At 54.0% G+C, this 17,176-nt stretch overlaps 4 protein-coding genes across 4 annotated transcripts; 1 reads left to right on the forward strand and 3 right to left on the reverse strand.

The window, feature by feature from the left end:
* Positions 1-216: 216 nt before the first annotated feature.
* JCM15063_006578 (uncharacterized protein) lies at positions 217-2,245 on the reverse strand (the record flags this gene model as incomplete). The annotated part of the gene is made up of 3 exons (XM_076681369.1): positions 217-641; positions 731-2,077; positions 2,191-2,245. The coding sequence occupies 3 exons, from the start codon at positions 2,243-2,245 to the stop codon at positions 217-219; spliced, it is 1,827 nt and encodes a 608-aa protein (XP_076531487.1).
* Positions 2,246-2,495: 250 nt separating this feature from the next.
* RAD7 (UV-damaged DNA-binding protein RAD7) lies at positions 2,496-5,227 on the forward strand (the record flags this gene model as incomplete). Its single annotated transcript, XM_076681370.1, has 9 exons — positions 2,496-2,594; positions 2,665-3,111; positions 3,172-3,369; positions 3,438-3,603; positions 3,675-3,821; positions 3,908-4,006; positions 4,086-4,328; positions 4,451-5,061; positions 5,153-5,227. 9 exons carry the CDS (start codon positions 2,496-2,498, stop codon positions 5,225-5,227), a joined length of 2,085 nt encoding a protein of 694 aa, XP_076531488.1.
* Positions 5,228-5,677: 450 nt separating this feature from the next.
* Positions 5,678-13,526, reverse strand: DCK1 (guanine nucleotide exchange factor DCK1; the record flags this gene model as incomplete). The annotated part of the gene is made up of 17 exons (XM_076681371.1): positions 5,678-6,255; positions 6,322-6,406; positions 6,473-6,632; positions 6,700-6,890; positions 6,961-7,210; positions 7,276-7,590; positions 7,660-7,801; positions 7,865-7,925; positions 7,994-8,035; positions 8,098-8,349; positions 8,417-8,648; positions 8,714-10,201; positions 10,285-10,320; positions 10,392-10,848; positions 10,915-12,090; positions 12,151-13,159; positions 13,368-13,526. 17 exons carry the CDS (start codon positions 13,524-13,526, stop codon positions 5,678-5,680), a joined length of 6,633 nt encoding a protein of 2,210 aa, XP_076531489.1.
* A 593-nt stretch (positions 13,527-14,119) lies between these two features.
* Positions 14,120-15,407, reverse strand: JCM15063_006581 (uncharacterized protein; the record flags this gene model as incomplete). Its single annotated transcript, XM_076681372.1, has 4 exons — positions 14,120-14,524; positions 14,593-14,624; positions 14,699-14,864; positions 15,000-15,407. 4 exons carry the CDS (start codon positions 15,405-15,407, stop codon positions 14,120-14,122), a joined length of 1,011 nt encoding a protein of 336 aa, XP_076531490.1.
* Positions 15,408-17,176: the final 1,769 nt, after the last annotated feature.

The raw sequence follows: 17,176 nt of genomic DNA on the forward strand, positions 1-17,176 counted from the left end.
GGACGAATAGAGCAACGTGGAGAGTTCGAACCGTTTTGTTCCTGCGATTCGAGACCATGCTTTTCAACAACACCTTCTCTGGCCCTACCATCTACCAAAAGTTGACCCGCGCCGATTTCAAGACCACAAACGAGAAATGAGTGACAAAGTCCACCTCCAAACAAAAAAGAAACCCCTTCAAACCGGTAAAACCCCGCGATGGCAAATTCGAAGATTTCAGAATTCAATCAGTTCTCCCACTTTGACTTGCTCCTGTTCGAGTTTGTATGATTGGGGTACATCGACAGGTGCATGAGGTAACGATTCCAATTCGGTGGGCAATTCGGTTCGGGGTACGGTTGGGAATGAACTAGGTTTGTAGTACCCGTTCGCTTGTTGTTGAGGAGGTGCACTTTGTCGGGTTCCGGCAGCAGGTTCAGGTTGTTGTTGTTGTTCGTGAGGAGCGTGTTCTCGAGGTACTGGAGCATTCGTAACATAGTGAGAGTGTTCCGGTTGAGCTGGAACGGCATAGGCAGGCAGGGGTTGACCGATCAAGGTAGGGTGGTATTGGTATTGAGGATCGACTCGGTTCAAAGGTGTTTGGGTGGTCGCATACTGAGGTTCGTGTGATGGTTGATGATAAGAGGTTCTCGTAGTGTATTCTAAAACCCGCGAAGCAATCGACTGATCAATTTCGGTTTTCCACCCAAGTATAGAGAACCGGGAGGTGGAACGAGGAATGTAAACTCACGACTGGTTTGTTCCGTCAATCCAGCACCATAGGCTTGAGCAGCTTGTCCCAATTTCCATTCGAGTTCTCTCAAGACTTGTCTTCTCCGTTTCGTATCTTCGACACTACGTTCGAGTTGGGGTTGGACCTCGCGCACAACTCGGTTCGCCAACTCGTGTTCCGTTCCATTGACATATCTCGGTCCAGGATGTGCTGGAGTGAACGTTGTGGCAAATTCAGACACGAGCGCGAGTTGAGTCGAATCGAGATCGTGATTCGGGAGATGCACCCGCGGTGGCGGTCGTTCCGCAGGTTCGTACGACGTCCGGGTGGCAGAAGGAAACATGTCCGAGTACGTTACTCGTTCAGAAGTGGACGATTCTTGTCGATCGAATCGAGGGGCGGTAGGCGGAGGAGCGAGGTCTTTCAGCGATGCAGCGATCGCTGCGGCGAGGTCCGGATCTTCCTCTTCGCCTCCTCCCTTGCGATCCGATGTGTAGGCTGCATTGTATCCCGACTTGTGCTGCTGCTGTGGCTGCGATGGAGGCGGTACTCTAGGACCATGAGTGTCTGCTTGGAGGGACGCTTCGATTGCCTTGCGCAAGTCTTCGTCTTCTTGTTCTTTCCTCGACTTGGCCGTGTTGTTGGTTGCGCGCTTCGAATTCGAGGTCGACGAGGACGAGGTACTCTTGTTGCGCGCAACCGTTGCGCCTTTGCCTTCCTTGATCTTTTTGTGACATGCGTCGCACACCCGTACAGGTTGCGTGATGCCGTAATGAGGTAACGGGGCAACCTGAGACGAACACGCTTGATCAAACACGTCTCCACAGTTGCGGCAGTGATGTTTGCGGTTGAAGGTGGAGAAATCGGTACGACATCGAGTGCAGTACGACGAGTCTTGCCATTCAGGGGCCGAGAGGGAATCGACCATTGCGGCAGTCGCGGTGGGATCTTTCACCGGGAATGGCAGGCCCGCGAGTCTCAGTTGATCGTACGTTTTGACGAGGTGCGAGTCTCGTAGTCGAGCCTGAGTTTTGAACGCGGTGGCCCACTCTTGCAATTTGTCGAGTGCCTTGTCCTTGACGTCGCGTTGAGAGCCTTTGGCTAACCGTTCGAGCTGGGTCGAGCACTCCTTGTCGGTCGCGGCGAGGTGAACGAGGAACGGAGTCCCGCCGTTCTTGATGCACACGTCGAGGAGTTGGAGGGCGAGGAGTTGTACGTTGGGGTTGTCATGTTGGAGACGCTTGACGAGGGCTTTCGTCGCGGTGGCAGGGGGGACCGAGTTGGATCGGATCAAGTCTGCGAGCTGCAGCGCGAGACTGAGGTCGATCGGAGTCGAGGATGGGAGCAAGTCGGAAGTGGTCTTGTCTAGAAGCGAATACAGCAGGCGATCAGTGGATCGTCGCCACGCAAGGCGAGCAGGCAGTGCCGAGGGGGAAGAGACGGCGAGACAGAGAGTGGGGGTGGGATCAACTACTCACCGAGGAGCGCATCAAACTCGGTCTGAGCCGCAGAACTACCCCACAGGAACGCCATACTAGGCGTCGGGCAAGTGAAGCGCAAGAGAGGTGAGAGCGTAAACTGCTGCGATTCGTCATGCGTTATCGTCCACCGTCGGGCATTTTCTAGCACCTCTTTCGTACACAGGATCCGTCACAATATAGTATACCAAGTCGAACTTCGCTGTCAGTGAACTCGAGTCAGGTGCAAGTGCGAGAGCTGATGTCAATATCAACTCGCGAGTGATTTCTGCGATTCTTCTCATCTCGACTCGATCCCACGCGACATGCCACCCCGTCGACCGAGAAGAGGCGCTTCAAACGCCGATCCCAACGCTGCTGGTGCAGTGTACGGCCCACGCTCGGCTCTCACCGCCTTCCTGCGCGCGAGTCTTTGTTTCCCTTCTCGCTGTCTCGCTCCCCCAAATGCTGACAGTATCTGCCTCGTGTTGACAGGAGCAAGGGATCACTGGACCTGGAGCAAGCTTCTCTGGCAGAGTCACGCGTCCAGGAGAGGATCAAGAAGACACCAGCACCACCGCCACTCCTCCTCCCGCGCCAGCTCCCGCTCCTTCCGACTCGGACACGACAACCGCCGTCACGCTCGTCGCTTCGCCCTCTTCCCCTCGAGATGTTTCGACTTCTGCCAGTGCTGTAGCTTCGACTTCAGCTTCTCCCGTCGCATCGTCTTCGACTTCGACCACCACCTCGTCGAAACGCAAACCGACGAAACAACAGGAAGCCGCGCTCAAGAAGAAACAGAAACAGGAACAACAGAAGAAGGACGAGTTCATGCTTGCGGGCAAACCTCAAACTGCGCCCAAGAAAGGTCGATACGAACATCGGACCCCTGGAGCGATCGCTGTCTGTGCCGAATGTGGGAAAAAGTTTACAGTCTCCAAGGTGAGCTTCCCTTTTCTTGGTCCTCCGAGCTTGAGCTTGACAAGTTGCGAGGTGGTGTAGTATACGGCGAGTAACCCGAACGGACCCGGCATGCTCTGTGGAGCTTGTACGACCGAATCGATCGAAGACCGTGCAGCGTTCCCAGGCGCAGGGTCTGGACAGCCGAAAGGCAAGAAGCCGGTCAAGAAGAAGGCTCAGAAATCTGTCGAAGAAACCCTCTACAAACCGGTCGTCACGCTGCAACAATCTTGCCTCTCGGTACGGAGATTACTCGACTTCCCGCCGAGACTTTCAAATGTGCTCAAGCTATTGACTCGCTAACCTAGGTGATCGGACGATACATCAACGATGTAGAAGCGTTGGGCGACATCGGTTCCTCGAATCTGGACCGGGTTGCCAAGATTGTGTGCAAGAACCGAGCACTCAACAGTGACAACCTCAAGCTGTTCCTCGAGATTGGTCACAGGGAACTCAAGCTCTACGACTGTACCAGTACGTGTCCGGTTTGCCTTGTCCTGTATAAATTTTCAAGTGCCAGCTGGCTCACGCGCGAAGTGACACAGACATCAAGGATAGTGATCTTGCAACAATCTCGGTGTTTTGTCCAAGCCTGGAACAACTCACACTCAACCTCTGTGGAAGGCTCGACGACGACGTGTTGGAGCAATGGTCGAAAGGGTTCAAACAACTCCGGCATCTAACCCTTTACGGTGACCTTTTTCTGAGCCATGTCTGTTTTATTCTTGGCGTCGGCGTACTGAACTAGTCTCGTCTCGATTCTCCTTGGTCTGTGCAGCTCCGTATTTGGTCACGGCCAACAAGTGGAAAGAGTTTTTCGAAAAGAGGCAACAAGATGGGTTGGAGCTCGACACGTTCTCTCTACGCATGTCTTCTCGTCAGTTCGATATTTCATTTGTATGCTCACTCATCGGATCCTGCTCATGATTTGAATACCTTTCTCGTTCGTCTGCCAGGGTTCAACGAAGTATCTCTCATCTCGCTCGTTCAGACCAATCCGAATCTCTCGACGCTGCGACTCTCCGAGATTGGTCGCTTCTCGGGAGAATCGCTGCAGTACTTGTACCCGTTGCAGGGCAAGTTGAGGAGTTTGGATCTTAGCCGATTGGGTACTCCTCAAGGGACCGTGCTCGAGAACGAGCATGTGATCGAGTTGCTCAAAGGTATCGGAAACGAACTCGACGAATTGGTTCTCGATGGTACGTTCTCCAAGACCCATTCTTTTCCGACCCATCACTTTTCATACCGTCTCGATCATCACTCGAACTGATCACTGATTTCGACTTTGCGGTCTCGTTCTGGTCTGTTTATGTGTTTGCAGGGAACTTTAATCTGACGGATCAAGTCTTGATCAAAGGCGTAAAACCTTATTGTCCGCACCTGTCGAAACTCTCCTTGTCGGACCTCGGTGAGATCGAACCCTATGGTTTCCAAGTCTTGTTCTCGGATTCTCCCGTGGTTCGGGAACCGTCTGTCCCTCCTCAAGAACAGCAGGACGAAGTTTCAGCTGTCTCGACGGTCACCAGTACGGAAGGACCTTTGAACGACGATACACATACCGACCCCGAAGAAGGGAATGAAGACGAGAATAATGCGCATAAAGTGGAAGAACCGTTCAAACGGTGGACTTCACCAGGATTGACCCATCTCAACCTACACCGATGTACCCATCTCACCCCAACTGCACTCGTCCCCTTGTTGACACATTCCGGTTCGACTCTCGAACACTTGTCGTTACATTCTCTCGACGAACTCGATACGACCTTCTTGTTCAAACTCGCGGAACTGTGTCCGAATTTGAGAGTTCTCGATCTCAGTTTCGTTAGGAGTGTCGACAATTTCGTCGTTGGCAACATTTGGAACCACTGCACCAAGATCAAGACTCTGTTTGTACACGGCAACAATCGAGTCACGGCTGAAGTACCTCGAAAGGTGAATACCTTTTTCTCGAATGTGCGCGCGTAAACATTGTTTGATCTGTCGCTGACAAAAGTTTCTCTCCTCGTGTATGATTATCTTACAGAGAGATGCTCAACTACGAGGTCTGGAAAATGCCATACATTCCGAAATCCCTTCTGAAGTGATTTGGGAGTCCTAAAAAAACTCCCGTCTTCTTCTCGGTAGTCTACCTTTACACGATTTCACATCTCTCTCTCGCTCTCTCTCTTTGTCGTTGTCGTTTCCCTCCTTTTTTTTCCTTTTTCCGTTTGAACGATCTCTCTGTAGACTACTTTGTCCTCCCATTCGCTTGGTCTCGTTTGAATCGATTAGACTGTCAAAGAATCGGGAGGACGAAAACGAGTGGGTTGCAAAAGGCACGGAAAGAAAAACATTCTCAGACAACAGGGGCGCGAAACAAAGAGAGTAGAGTAATAGTCTGAAGAGAGTGGGAAACATTAAACGTTTGAAAACGAGGATTGAAAGCGTCAAAGGGCGCAGGTCCCGCAGAGGGAAATCTCCGCGACAAAACCATTCAGAGAGACAGAGAGAGAGAAGCAAGAGAAGTCAAGTCAGGAGTTTTTAAAGCTCTTTCCTTGTTTGAGCTGGTTCATTCTTCGGCAAGAGTCGCGACGGATCCTTTGCGTTTGCCCAACCCTTTCTTCAGATTGCCAAAGATACTCGTTCGCTTGACTCCCGTCGTCGTCGTGTTCGTCACGGTGGCAGTCTTGGCACTCGTATTGTCCTCGACGAGTTGACCACTTTGAGATAGCGTAGGAGACGAGGAAGAAAGACGCAAGTGGTGCTGCAACTGCGAACCATTGCCATTCTCCTTGCCCGACCCGGTCGCGAGCATCGTGCTCGACACGGTACCTCTGAGCGATTTGGTAGGAGATTGAGTACGTTCGGGAACATAGGCCGAGGTAGGTCTCCGACTCGCATTCGTGTTGAGAGACGCTCCCGAAATTGAACCGAGGCGCGGTCGGTCCACCACCTTAGTCGCGACGGTCGAGACATTGTGTACAGGATCTTGAGTCGAGATGAGAAGACCATTTGAAGTTGGCGATGAGTCTCTCGGAAGATCGAGCGAAGTTTCAGGAGTGAGCTGTTCGGGCTGGATGAACGAAGCCGGCTCGTAGGTGCCGACCGGAAGGCGGAAAATCTCTTCGTGATAGTTCTTCTCAAAGACTGTTGAGCGAGAAACCGGTTGGTTAGTCACAGGTCTTCGCGTTTATAGCCAAACAGCAAACTGACAGCCTTCCAGAGTCTTGTGGAACGACTGCATCTCTGGATCGCACAATCGCGCGTTCAGCTCGAGACAGCGCGCAATCGTGACAACCTGACGGGAAGAGACTCAGCGGTAGCACTGAAATGCGGTAGAGGGGTCACGAGATCTGGTACTCACATATTCCGTCATGGCGTCTTCCAGCTGACGAACTATCGAGTGCTGCGATGTCGGCACGGCCGCGACCGCATCTGAGCGGAGGAAGAGGTCGCGGTAATGAGGCGCCCCGTGATCGCTGGGTGGATCCACTGCATTGTTGAGTGCCATCGACAAGGGATTGCTGAGAAGCTCCGCTCCTTGTCAGCCCGATCCGACATCTAAAGCAATAGAAGACAGCTGTTACTGACCTATCGATCTCGCGGACATCTGCTTCACTTTGGAAGGAGGCTGTGTATCGCCGCCATATCCCAGAGAGCTCGTCCGTCTGTGACTTGAGGTCCTGCACTGCATTCTCGATCGGACTGAGCTCGATCAAGCGAATCTCGACGATTTCTGATCGGCGTAGGATGGTGGGGAAGGACTCCTCGCAAATGAGCACCTGTACAATGACATCTGTTGTCCGTCAGAGGGATGTGTCGCTGCAGGTAGTCTTGTTCAAGAGAGCGCACAGTTTTTTCGGTCCAGCGTAGAGCAGGGTCATTCGAGACGTCTGTGCTCGTTTCCAGAGCCGAAACAAACGCAAACGTGTTGACGTTGTTCTCTTCGTAGTATGCTCGAATGTACCGCGGGATGGTCGGATCGGTAAAGACCGGAGAAGAGAGATCAGGCTCTGGCGCCACACCGGTGACCTGCAAATACTGCGTCTCGCCATAACGAACGTCATCCTCCGGAATAGTGTTTGTGCGCAAGATTTGAGCGCTAGATAGATGGGATCAACTGCGAATTAGTCTACTGTAGTCGGCAGCTCGCTGATATGCACTCACCCTGGATATTTGTTCAGCATGCGATCGACAAACTCTCCCGAAGTTTCGAAAGGACGTCCTCGATAGACGAATTGCTTTCCGGCTACCGGAGCTGGCCATTGGCCGTAGAATGCGACCCGGAAGTACTTGCCGAAATGTCTCTCGGACGAGGCGATGCTCGCATACAGTTGAGCTTGTAGACTGAGCAGGGCCGACAGTCGGACATAGTTGAACGTATTCGCTTCGTATTCTTGCTGCTGCTCTTTGCATAGACCGAGGGCGACCTCCCACGCTTTCCCCTTGCCAAGATGGTCGAGAATCCGCGTGTAGAGAGTTCTGCCAAGATTACCGGAAGATCAGCTTTGCGACGTTTAGAGCGTCGGTACCGGCGGATGTTGTACTGACTCTTTCCTCGCGAATTCGGTCTGTCGGGGCAAGTCGAGCTCGGGAATCGCTTCAAGCGTTTTCGAAGTATTCCATTCGTGGAGATCGGCATGAAGTTTGAGAGTGAGACCAGCTTCGACTTCGTTGCCGAGAGCGACATGATCTAGAAAAACCCCGCTGCACGATCAGTCATGTCGTCGATTTCGAAATTCCTTGCGAAACGCACAGGTGACAAGGCGCTGTACATAGCGCACAAAGATTTCCGTACGACCAATGCTCCGGATGAACTGAGAGGAGCGATTTCAAATCATCTCATAAGTAGCGAGCGAGGGACGGCTCCAGGTAGTGTACTTACCGACATCAGTTTGAGCGTCGAGATTATGCGGTCTTCTTGGTACTGCTCATGCCAGTCTCGTCAGCCTTGCATAGTTAGATCCGATAGCTTGAACGATTATTCACCTCTTCACCAATCGGCAGACTACGAACCGCGAATAGCAAGTCGAGGAAGGAAGCGACAGACGAGAGGAACCGCTCGACCTGCAGTTTCAAATCGTCTTCCATGTCGCTCGACGCGAACAGATCGGCAAGCTGATCAACAAAGGAAGCTCGAGACAATTCGTCGCCTTTCGTGTCGACACCGAACAGGCGGTCAAAGCGTTCGATGACCTGTTTCTCAATCGTGCCGAATTGTGGTGGGCTGTTCAGGTGATACTGTAGCCAACATGAGGCATTAGTGTCAAGATATGAAGACTGTCTGCCTTGAAAACTTTGCGCTCACTTCGCTCAAGACCATGGAATACAGAATTTCGACCGCAGTTTGTCGAAGCTCATCGTGGCGAGACATACAGAGCGTGAGGACATCGTCGATGAAGGTCGGGACGAACTGTACTTGATACAGCCCGTAACGAAGAGGTTTTCGGTCTTGTTGCGCTGCGATAGCGTTCCAGAGACGCTTGAGTACTTTCGATCCTCGAGAGCGGATGTCAGAGGTCAATCGCCAGACAGCTCGTCTGTTTCCGACAAGCGCAGGAGTCAGTATCATGGTCTGGGGAAGTGTTCCATGCGGCCAGCTTACCGCTTTTGAGGCGAGAATTCCTCGATGAGCAGATGCTCGCTCGTGAGCAGCTTGAACAACATGCCGAAGAAGTCTCGCCAGAGGGCAGTGTTGAAGGCGAAGGACGAAGACGCGGGGGTCACAAAATGCGACTCGAGGATGTCGGCCGCCGTCTCAGCGATATCTAGGACCGCGCGATGAGCGAGAGCTGTAATGTTGAGCCAATCGGACGGGAAGGCCTCCTCTTCGATGATGGATTGAGCGACTCGGAACATCTGCCCGAGCTGTCGAGCGAAAGTGTCTTTTCCTTCGATCTCTAGCGTCGACTCGAGCCAGTTGACAAAGACCTTGCGGGGTGCGAGCAGGACGAGCGCGACAAAGACGGCTCCCACCTCGCCGACCCCAGCCTGCAGCGTTGGCCATGTCTCGACTTTTTCGGGCAACGTAGCATGATTGAAGTCGGTTGACTGGTGCCGGAGGTATTTCGCTGAGTACGAGAGGAGCGAAACAGGATAGGTCGATGGGAAAACGCTCAGCGCATTCGGAGCAACCGACGCTTGCGAGCGCTGACGTTCAATCGCGTCGAGGTTCGCCACGTTCTGAAGTTCGCGGTACGATTCGAGGAGTCGGGGCAGAAGACCTAGTAGGTACTCGAGGTTGTCGTGCTCTTGAGCCAGGAGCGACCGCGAGCCAACAACCTTGGGATCGACGAGCGCCTCCTGCAGGCTGTCGAGCATGGCGGCGACAATACCGACCGACAAGCGGATCCCCTCGATCCAACTGACCCGTTTGTTGTCTTTCGAAGCTTGCGAATCGTTCGGTTTACACAAGATTTGCTCCTCGAACTTGCCTAGAGACGGCTTGATGTATCGAATGAGATTCGTCAGAATGAGAGAACGGCTCTCAGCGGGCGCAAGAGCTGGCGAAGTGACAAGCTGATTTAGGAGGAGAAGGCGCCAGACGATCATCTTGCCTTTCGGGTTCCCAATCGAGTCGACGGAGGCTATCGCGTTCTCTGCCAGCTCCTCGGGATCGTAGAAGGAAGCCAACGCGGGCAAGATGCTCGAGAAATGCTGAACCGCGAGGGTTTGCGTACCAATGATCGAAGATGGCGTGGTCGTGCGCAAAAGGGATTTGAGCGCGTCCATGAACGAAGTGACCTCGTCACGGTAGAGTTGATCGATATCGTTTGACTTTGAATGCTGTTCATGCGTTCGAACCACGAACCTGAACAGCCATCTCCAAACTTTGATGCTCGATCGCAGCTGGGACGCTGTTTCGACATCGCCCGGTTGAGAGAGGAGTTGGATGAGCGATTGCAGGATCTGCAACCCTGCTGAGCGAGCTTCGAAATTGTGCGTGATGTAGCGCTCGAGCACCGGCTTGAAATTTGTGAACCTTCGGTCCGAGACGATCCCTAGAATAGTGACCAGTGCGTGAAATGCGAGTTGATGAACGCCAAGCTCCGAGGACGACGAGAGTAGGCCAAAGAGTGCGTTCAAGATTTCCCTGCAGGCAGGAATGGGAAAACAAATCGAATCAAATCCTTGTACGCGAGGCCCGGATCAAACGTGCTGACAGATGTTACATACTTGAGAAATTTGCAGATTTCGACCTCGGAGCAGAACCTGCGTGAACGACGATATCAGGTCAGAAGGTCCCTGGATACGCTCGGACCGATCTCTGGGAGGTGACGTACATCAAATCGGAGAGAGTCTGTTTCGTCAGGGCTGGATCTTGCGAGAGGGTGTTTTGCCAGTCGAGCAGGCTGAGTATCGTGGTATTCTGGGTATGATACGTCGAGACGAGGAAACTACGAATAATGAGGGTATCTTGCAAGGGCACGAGGTCATGAGACACTGCCGGAGGCAGTGCTGGTAGCGGTCGCGCAGAATCCCGAATAGCCGGTCCCTGGGTGTAGAATGACGGTACAGACACGCTACGGTCCCAGCGATACAGGACGAGGTTGTGCGAGCCGTCTGGCTGAAACGTCGTGGAATTTGCGAACAAGGGGAAGTAGGCGAATGCGAACGGCATGTCGGCGGCTCGTTGCGACGAGGACGAAGTCGAAAGTGACCGTGATCGGAATGTAAAGTACAAATGGTGATCCTCCGCATGTTCGAGCGGTATCTCCACCTTGACGAGCTCGCCCCATGCTGTCACAGCCAGTCGAGCTCAGTTCCGTCTGTAGGGCACATGCCTCTCATGCGAACGCGACTTACTCGGGGTATTGCTCGAACGAAAAACGACGGAGGTGAATTGAGTGACATTCGATTCTCCAGACCCTCTCGATAGCCCACGATGGACTGGCTCGCCAGCTCGATTCCGCAATTCGACCGAGATTTCGACATTCTTGGCTCCGGAAGCTGCTGTGAACTGAGCGAGACTCCGAGTTGTGCCCATTGACGCACCGCTGGTGTGGAACTCGCCCGACCACAGTTTGACAAACACCTCGTTCCGTCGATTTTCGGGCACAACGACATCGGGGAACCCGAGTCGATCCGTGAAAGTGACGTTCGCGAACTGCTGTGGGTGGTCCCGCACGAGCTCCGAGGCCTCGCCCTGGAGGATCCGGACACGCACCGAGAGTCGATCGGCTTGAGCACTTTTCTCGAATTCCTTCGTCCGACTTGCAATGATGTCCTCGTGGAGGGTTGCAGCGGAAGCTTCCGACACGGGTACGAAAATCGGCATGACCAGCGGGAGCGAGTCGTCATCCTGCCTGTGATTGAATTGGCTGACTTCGAGCACAGCACAGCCAAACGGACGTCGACAGCTCAATCGCCCTGCAGGATCAGACACGAGCATTTCCTGTGAGGAGCCAATGTGCTCGACTGACGCCTCGTTGGCACCATTCGACGCCATCGAAGCTGCGTCCGCGATCGAAGCCGTCTCCGACCGGGGCCCGGGCGAGTATGACATGAAGGTGCTCCGATGGGAAAGAGGTGGCGTCTGAGTAGGATTGGCAGCCGAGGATGGCTTGATGCCGCCATTCTTGACTATGCGACAGACGAGATAAAGCTGATCCTGGACATCGTGCTGACTCAGGTTGCGGAAGAGCGTTTGAATCCGAGAAACGCCATTTGGTCGGACAGGGATCCCGTTATGGTCGAGGACGAGGCAGAACTCTTCGGTAATGTAACGAGTGTCGGACTGGTTGAACAACGAGAAGTGCAACTCGACGAGTTCTCCCGGTGCAGCGATATTAGCACTGAGGCCCTCGTAGTCTACAGATATGTGGTGAAGGCGAGAGGCTGGATTCGCTGATGGTGCGGTGCAGAAGGGCGAAATAGGCTCGGAAGGCTCGAACGCGAGGGGAGCGCCCACACTTGGCAGCGGAAGCGGACGGTTGAGAAGCGGCAAGGGGGTGTTGTACGCGAGGGCGACTTGCGTGGCGTCTGTACCGAACCATAGTCAACGTGCCGCATTTGTAAGGATAGGACCGCCCAGAAACTCACAGAGTCGAACGATTGATAGCCAATCTTCCTGTGTACTCCCGGCGCCCAAGTCCAGATCGATCAATTGACCCGTCGTAGGATGCCGTACGATAATGTCGAGACCTTGTTCGATATTGCCCTTCGCGAGACACGTGACGAGTTCCGACTTGAGCGCTCTCGCATCTTCCAGATCCAGCATGTTGGACAGCAAGCGCATTCGACCTGCGTGCAGAGTGTCAAACCTGCGTTTGACTGCCTCGAAGAGTTGATAGTCGCGTCGATCGAGGTGCGTGTTGAGCAAGTGCGCCCATTCTCGGAGGGCGCATGCGATCTCGTCAATCAGTGGTTCCTTCATTCCACGTGCCGTCTCGTCTCCACACTTGAGGTTCGGAAGTGGTGGGTACGGTCGAAGATCGCTCACTTCGGAAGGCAGCCGACCCGAGAATAGTCTGCTAGGGTGGATTTGTGGGTCGGGCGCAAACTGCGAACCAAACGAACTGATCGAGCCAATCGATGCTCGGTTCTTCGATCTTGACGGCGAGTGGTAAGGGATGACATTGATCGTGACATCGTGACCGTTCGAAGCGAGATTGCCACCTTTGGCCTCTCGTTCGACAGAATCGTGCTTGTCTTCCTCCTCTTCCTCTCGCAGGGGTTCCATCCTGCCGTTCGAAACAGATTTGGAAGGTCCTCGTGACCGAGGTGGCCTCGGTTCGCGCTCCTGCTTCTCTGCCTGCGCCGTGACCTCGGATACCCGGGAATCATTCTCGTCGAGGTGTTCGCGGATGTGGACGAGACTCGCAGGGAAGACGCCAAACGAGACCTGCGGGTCTTCGGTGGTCGGGGCGAGGGCGAACTCGGATCGGGTATCAGGATGGGCGGTTCGTCGGGGCAGGAGCGAGGTCGAAACGACGTAACCTCGGTACCACACGCCCGCTTCGGCATCGGTGTCGGTCGAAGTCGAAGCTCGTGGATGTCGGGGACGGAACAACTCGACTACGTACACTTCGTCTCCTACTTCGAGCGGGACCTGGAAGTGAGATCCATGAAAATGAGCATCAATCCGCCATATCACAAAGCGCGACTGCAGTACTGAGATTGCCTCGAGCTGTTGAGCTCCTCCGAGTTGCTATCCGCCATTGCTAAAACCCATGGGAGAGCGAGAGTTGATCGAAACACCCCCTGTGATTCACTCCGTCTTGCCGACCTTGCATCGCCTCGAATGCTGGACTGCTCACCTGGTGACTGTGTGCGAGTTCAAGTTGAGGTTCGTCCTGTATGGGGATCCCTTCTGGGTGGAGCGACAACGGGTGGAAGTTGGCTTTGGCCAATCCGTATCCGATCCCACAAGTCGCGCTCCATCGTCCTGTCGATGCCGTGATCCCTGCTGGCGACATCCTCCTCGAGCTTGCGGTTTTCCCCTCAAGAGTGGTGATCGGTGGTCGAGTCGCGTTTGGTGTGAATGGAGAGTTTTCGGAAGGGAATTCAAACTGGTCGCGTTATGCGGGGGTGCCGCGTGCGTGAATTCGAACCCGGTCCTTGCGGTTTATGAGTTAACATTCTCTCGGAGCCAGTTTCTCGAAACCGAAAACAGAAGGAGGGTGAGAACTCAACAAGGCAGTGCAGACGAAAACGAGTAGCTACAGTGAATAGAAACAGGGAGAAAACAGGAATCTGCGAAAGAGGGGGTTATCGTTGAAATACGGACAGGAGGGCTAGGAGGGGAGAATATCGTCGAAAAACAGTCGTGCGAGGAAGCGAGCAGCAATGCAAAAAGTTGTAGGAAGTTAGGCGAAGAACGAAAGAGGGGCGTCAAGTAGAACGAAAGAACGAGAACGATGCGAAATAAAAGTACGATAGTCGGCAAGAAAGCGGGAAGGAGACGTGCGGTCCAATTTGCGAAAGTTGTTTGATTAGGGAATTGTAAGTTGGTGAAGGGGTATGCGATTGTGGCGCCGACGGATGAAGCCCGCGCTCCGGTTTTTTTGTTTTAACGCCCGAGCATTTCGGTCCAGACAGGTGGGCGCGTTCGCGGATCGACGGGTTGCGTCCGCTCCCCGCCGCTGATCAGGTGGTGCCAGTACAAGACGTCTCCCGCTTTGAGGAGGGTGACGGTCGCGGGCGACGGCGGAGGAGAATGCGGCGCACTCGTAGGCGCGAGTCTAGCTTCGACGAGTTCCTTCTCCACGTCGTAGATCGACACCCGTCGGCGAGCTGCTCTCGGAGCCGGTACAGGAGACGGGTGTCGCGACCGAGGCACGACTGACGAGACGATGACCGGATTGTGCACGCCTCGTTCGCCCGGGTAGTATGTCCGCTCGCTCGACGTCACCTCGTTGTGGTGAAAGACGAATCGGTGGTGATTGGCCGATCGCTGGTGCTTCTGTACAGAATCCTATGTAGCGTGAAACACGTGTTAGCAAGGACTTCGTCAGGGCAAGTCACATCGCAGAAAAGACGCACGGTGCATTTTGAACAGGGCGCCACGATGTGATCTGTTTGTCCGTGTACGACGTATAGTCAGCATACACTTCGGGCGAGAGAACGATTAGGAAGGAGAACAACTGACAGCCGACAACGCGCCCGCATCCGTGACAGGCTATCGAAGACGTGAGGCACTCGCAAGTGCGTTCGACGTGCTCCTCTTGCGATTCGGCTGGCCATGAAGTCTCGGAGTGACACGGCGCGGCGTCCGTCGAGAACAAGACAATGTGCGGTTTGAGCAGGAGCACCGCCTGTGAGCAGAAACCGGAAAAGGCCCAAGAGAATCAGCATTGATTCTTTTGTTCTTTTGGCTCTTGATCGCGCTTCCCATTCCCGATCAACGAGATATAGGAATGGAGGCGAGAAGAGGAACAATGAGAACTTACCCTCATGCCTCGATTCGTCAAAAAGGTGTCACATGACGCGCAGTTGAGATTGTACACTCGATGCACAGGAGCAGGAGCAGGAGGCGGTGACGACCGGGAGGCGGATTCTGGCGGCGAGAGCGTGTAGTGCATCTGAGGAGAGTGATCTCCTGCAGGAGCTGATGGCCGGTAACGAGGGTCGACATGATTCCGGGAATAAGCTGGCTCCATAACCCGCCGGGACGCGATCGGCGGGTGATCCAGTTGCGAGTAATGCGCAGAGGTCGACGTCGATAATATTGTCTGGTGACGGGATGTGACCGACAGCGACGTCGAGGGCGACGAGTAGAGCGATGAGAAGCGGTTCGAACTGGAAGAAGTGGAGCCGACTTCGGGAGTCGGCGAAGGGGGAAGGCGAGGATCGCGCATATCGTTCTCGATCAGGTTTATCGAAGAGGCGAAGCAATCGGCTGAACAATAACGGTTCTGGAAGAGAGGGACTTTCGGAGTCAAGGAGGTCGCAACCGGACAAAGAGGTTGAGTGGGTTTTGAAGGAATCTGGCCCCTTGAGGAGCTCTTAGTGTCGGGAGCCCGGCGAGTCGAGCGTGTAGGAGGGCAGGTCAGTGGAAGAGGAGATTGGTGAGCCGAGTATTGAGATCGTGCACGAGTCGCCGACGGCTGTGCGGAGGAGAAGGAAGGTGCAAGCGCTGGTCTAGGAGGTAAGTCGAGCTGCAAAGACCGCTCGAGGACCGAGGTATGTTTTGAAAGGAGCGGGCGGGCGAGAGTCAAGCGTGCGAACTCGATGAAGCGGAGCGAGGGAGAGAGTGTGTTCGACGACACCCAAGTCTTGCCGAAAAGTCCAACTTCGCCGTCCACTCAAGGGGTGTTCACGTCGCTCGTTCAGGCACATTGACACCGCGTGCGCAGGAAATGAAATCTTTGACGCAAACACAAGCGAGGAACGCGTGGCATTGGGCTGTGCTGCCATCGAAACAGGAAGGTATGCCCGAGCAGCGACATTGCCAGATCCGCAGATCGGTCGCTTTATTTGGACATTTGGTAGCATTTGTTGGGACTCTGACCTTTGTTCGACACCTTAGCAGTGTAATCTGAGCGTCAGCAAGATGTGTAGAAGACTTGTAGAAGAGATGACCTGCGCAAAGTTCGTGCGTAGCCGAAACGCCTCGCCATGACGATGAAACGCTCTTCTTTCGGTTTCTGTACACGCTACGCACGAGGTAGCGCGTGGGAGCCGATCGTTCTTCGGACTTCATTTTGTGACCTAGAGTAGCGCGGAAAATAAAGTTGCAAGATCGTCCGCGACGGAAATTATCGAAGCGTTGCGTACCTGAGATGCGCTGCAAGCTTTCGCCGACATTCTTCCCTTGTCTTCCTACAGCCGGAGTTTGGCAGCGAGCAACGGTTCGGAGTGCGAAAGATTCGATCGCGCGTCGGACTCGCACGCGTCTCATAGGCTAATTTTTCCGCTCCTCTGATTCGCCGGAACTTGCATCTTGCGCAAGGACGCCAAACTAATCTTATCTGGATGTTTGCGGTCCAACTGCTTCTGAGAATATCGAGCCGTACATGGGCTCGAGCTGAGAGGCTGCAAGTGCCTTGTCGAGCGTTTACTCCTGGAATTCGTCCCGCTAACTTCTAAGGCTACGAAGGCCGCTCGATCGCGAGAGCCGAGTTGGAATTAGTAAAAACCGCTGAAGGGGGAGGCTCGAAACTTTGGAAGGATCCATGAACGTACAATAGAGAAAAATAGTAAAGCCGAGATCGGACGGCCGCAGTTGAACGTTTCCATCGTGTTCCCTACCAAGATCAACAGGTCTCACAACAGCGTCCGTTTGCCGAGTCGCGCCTCGAAAACACTTGCTCGAGCGGGAGTAGTTTTTTCTCGCTTCCTGCACGCGTATTTCTGGGTCTTAAGGGTCGACCGAGTCCTCGCGAGATCGTTCCTTTGACATCGTAATTCGCCGTTACTGTGCAAACAATTTGACGGACATGCGGTTTTCCAAGTTGAATGCTTGCGGATCGACCGGCGACCTTTGAGCTCAAGGGGTCGCATCTCGGCTGCCGAGAATCAGAACAAATGGGCATTCCCTTGGACACTAGAGCTGCGTCTAGTGTCGAACAGCAGCATTCGATTGTGATCTTGCTTCCGGTTTGGAGCCCGCGTGACTGGATGGTGA

Source organism: Sporobolomyces koalae (assembly GCF_050403365.1).
Source record: "Sporobolomyces koalae JCM15063 DNA, S_koalae_JCM15063T_v1_ctg67, whole genome shotgun sequence".
Classification (NCBI taxonomy): domain Eukaryota; kingdom Fungi; phylum Basidiomycota; class Microbotryomycetes; order Sporidiobolales; family Sporidiobolaceae; genus Sporobolomyces; species Sporobolomyces koalae.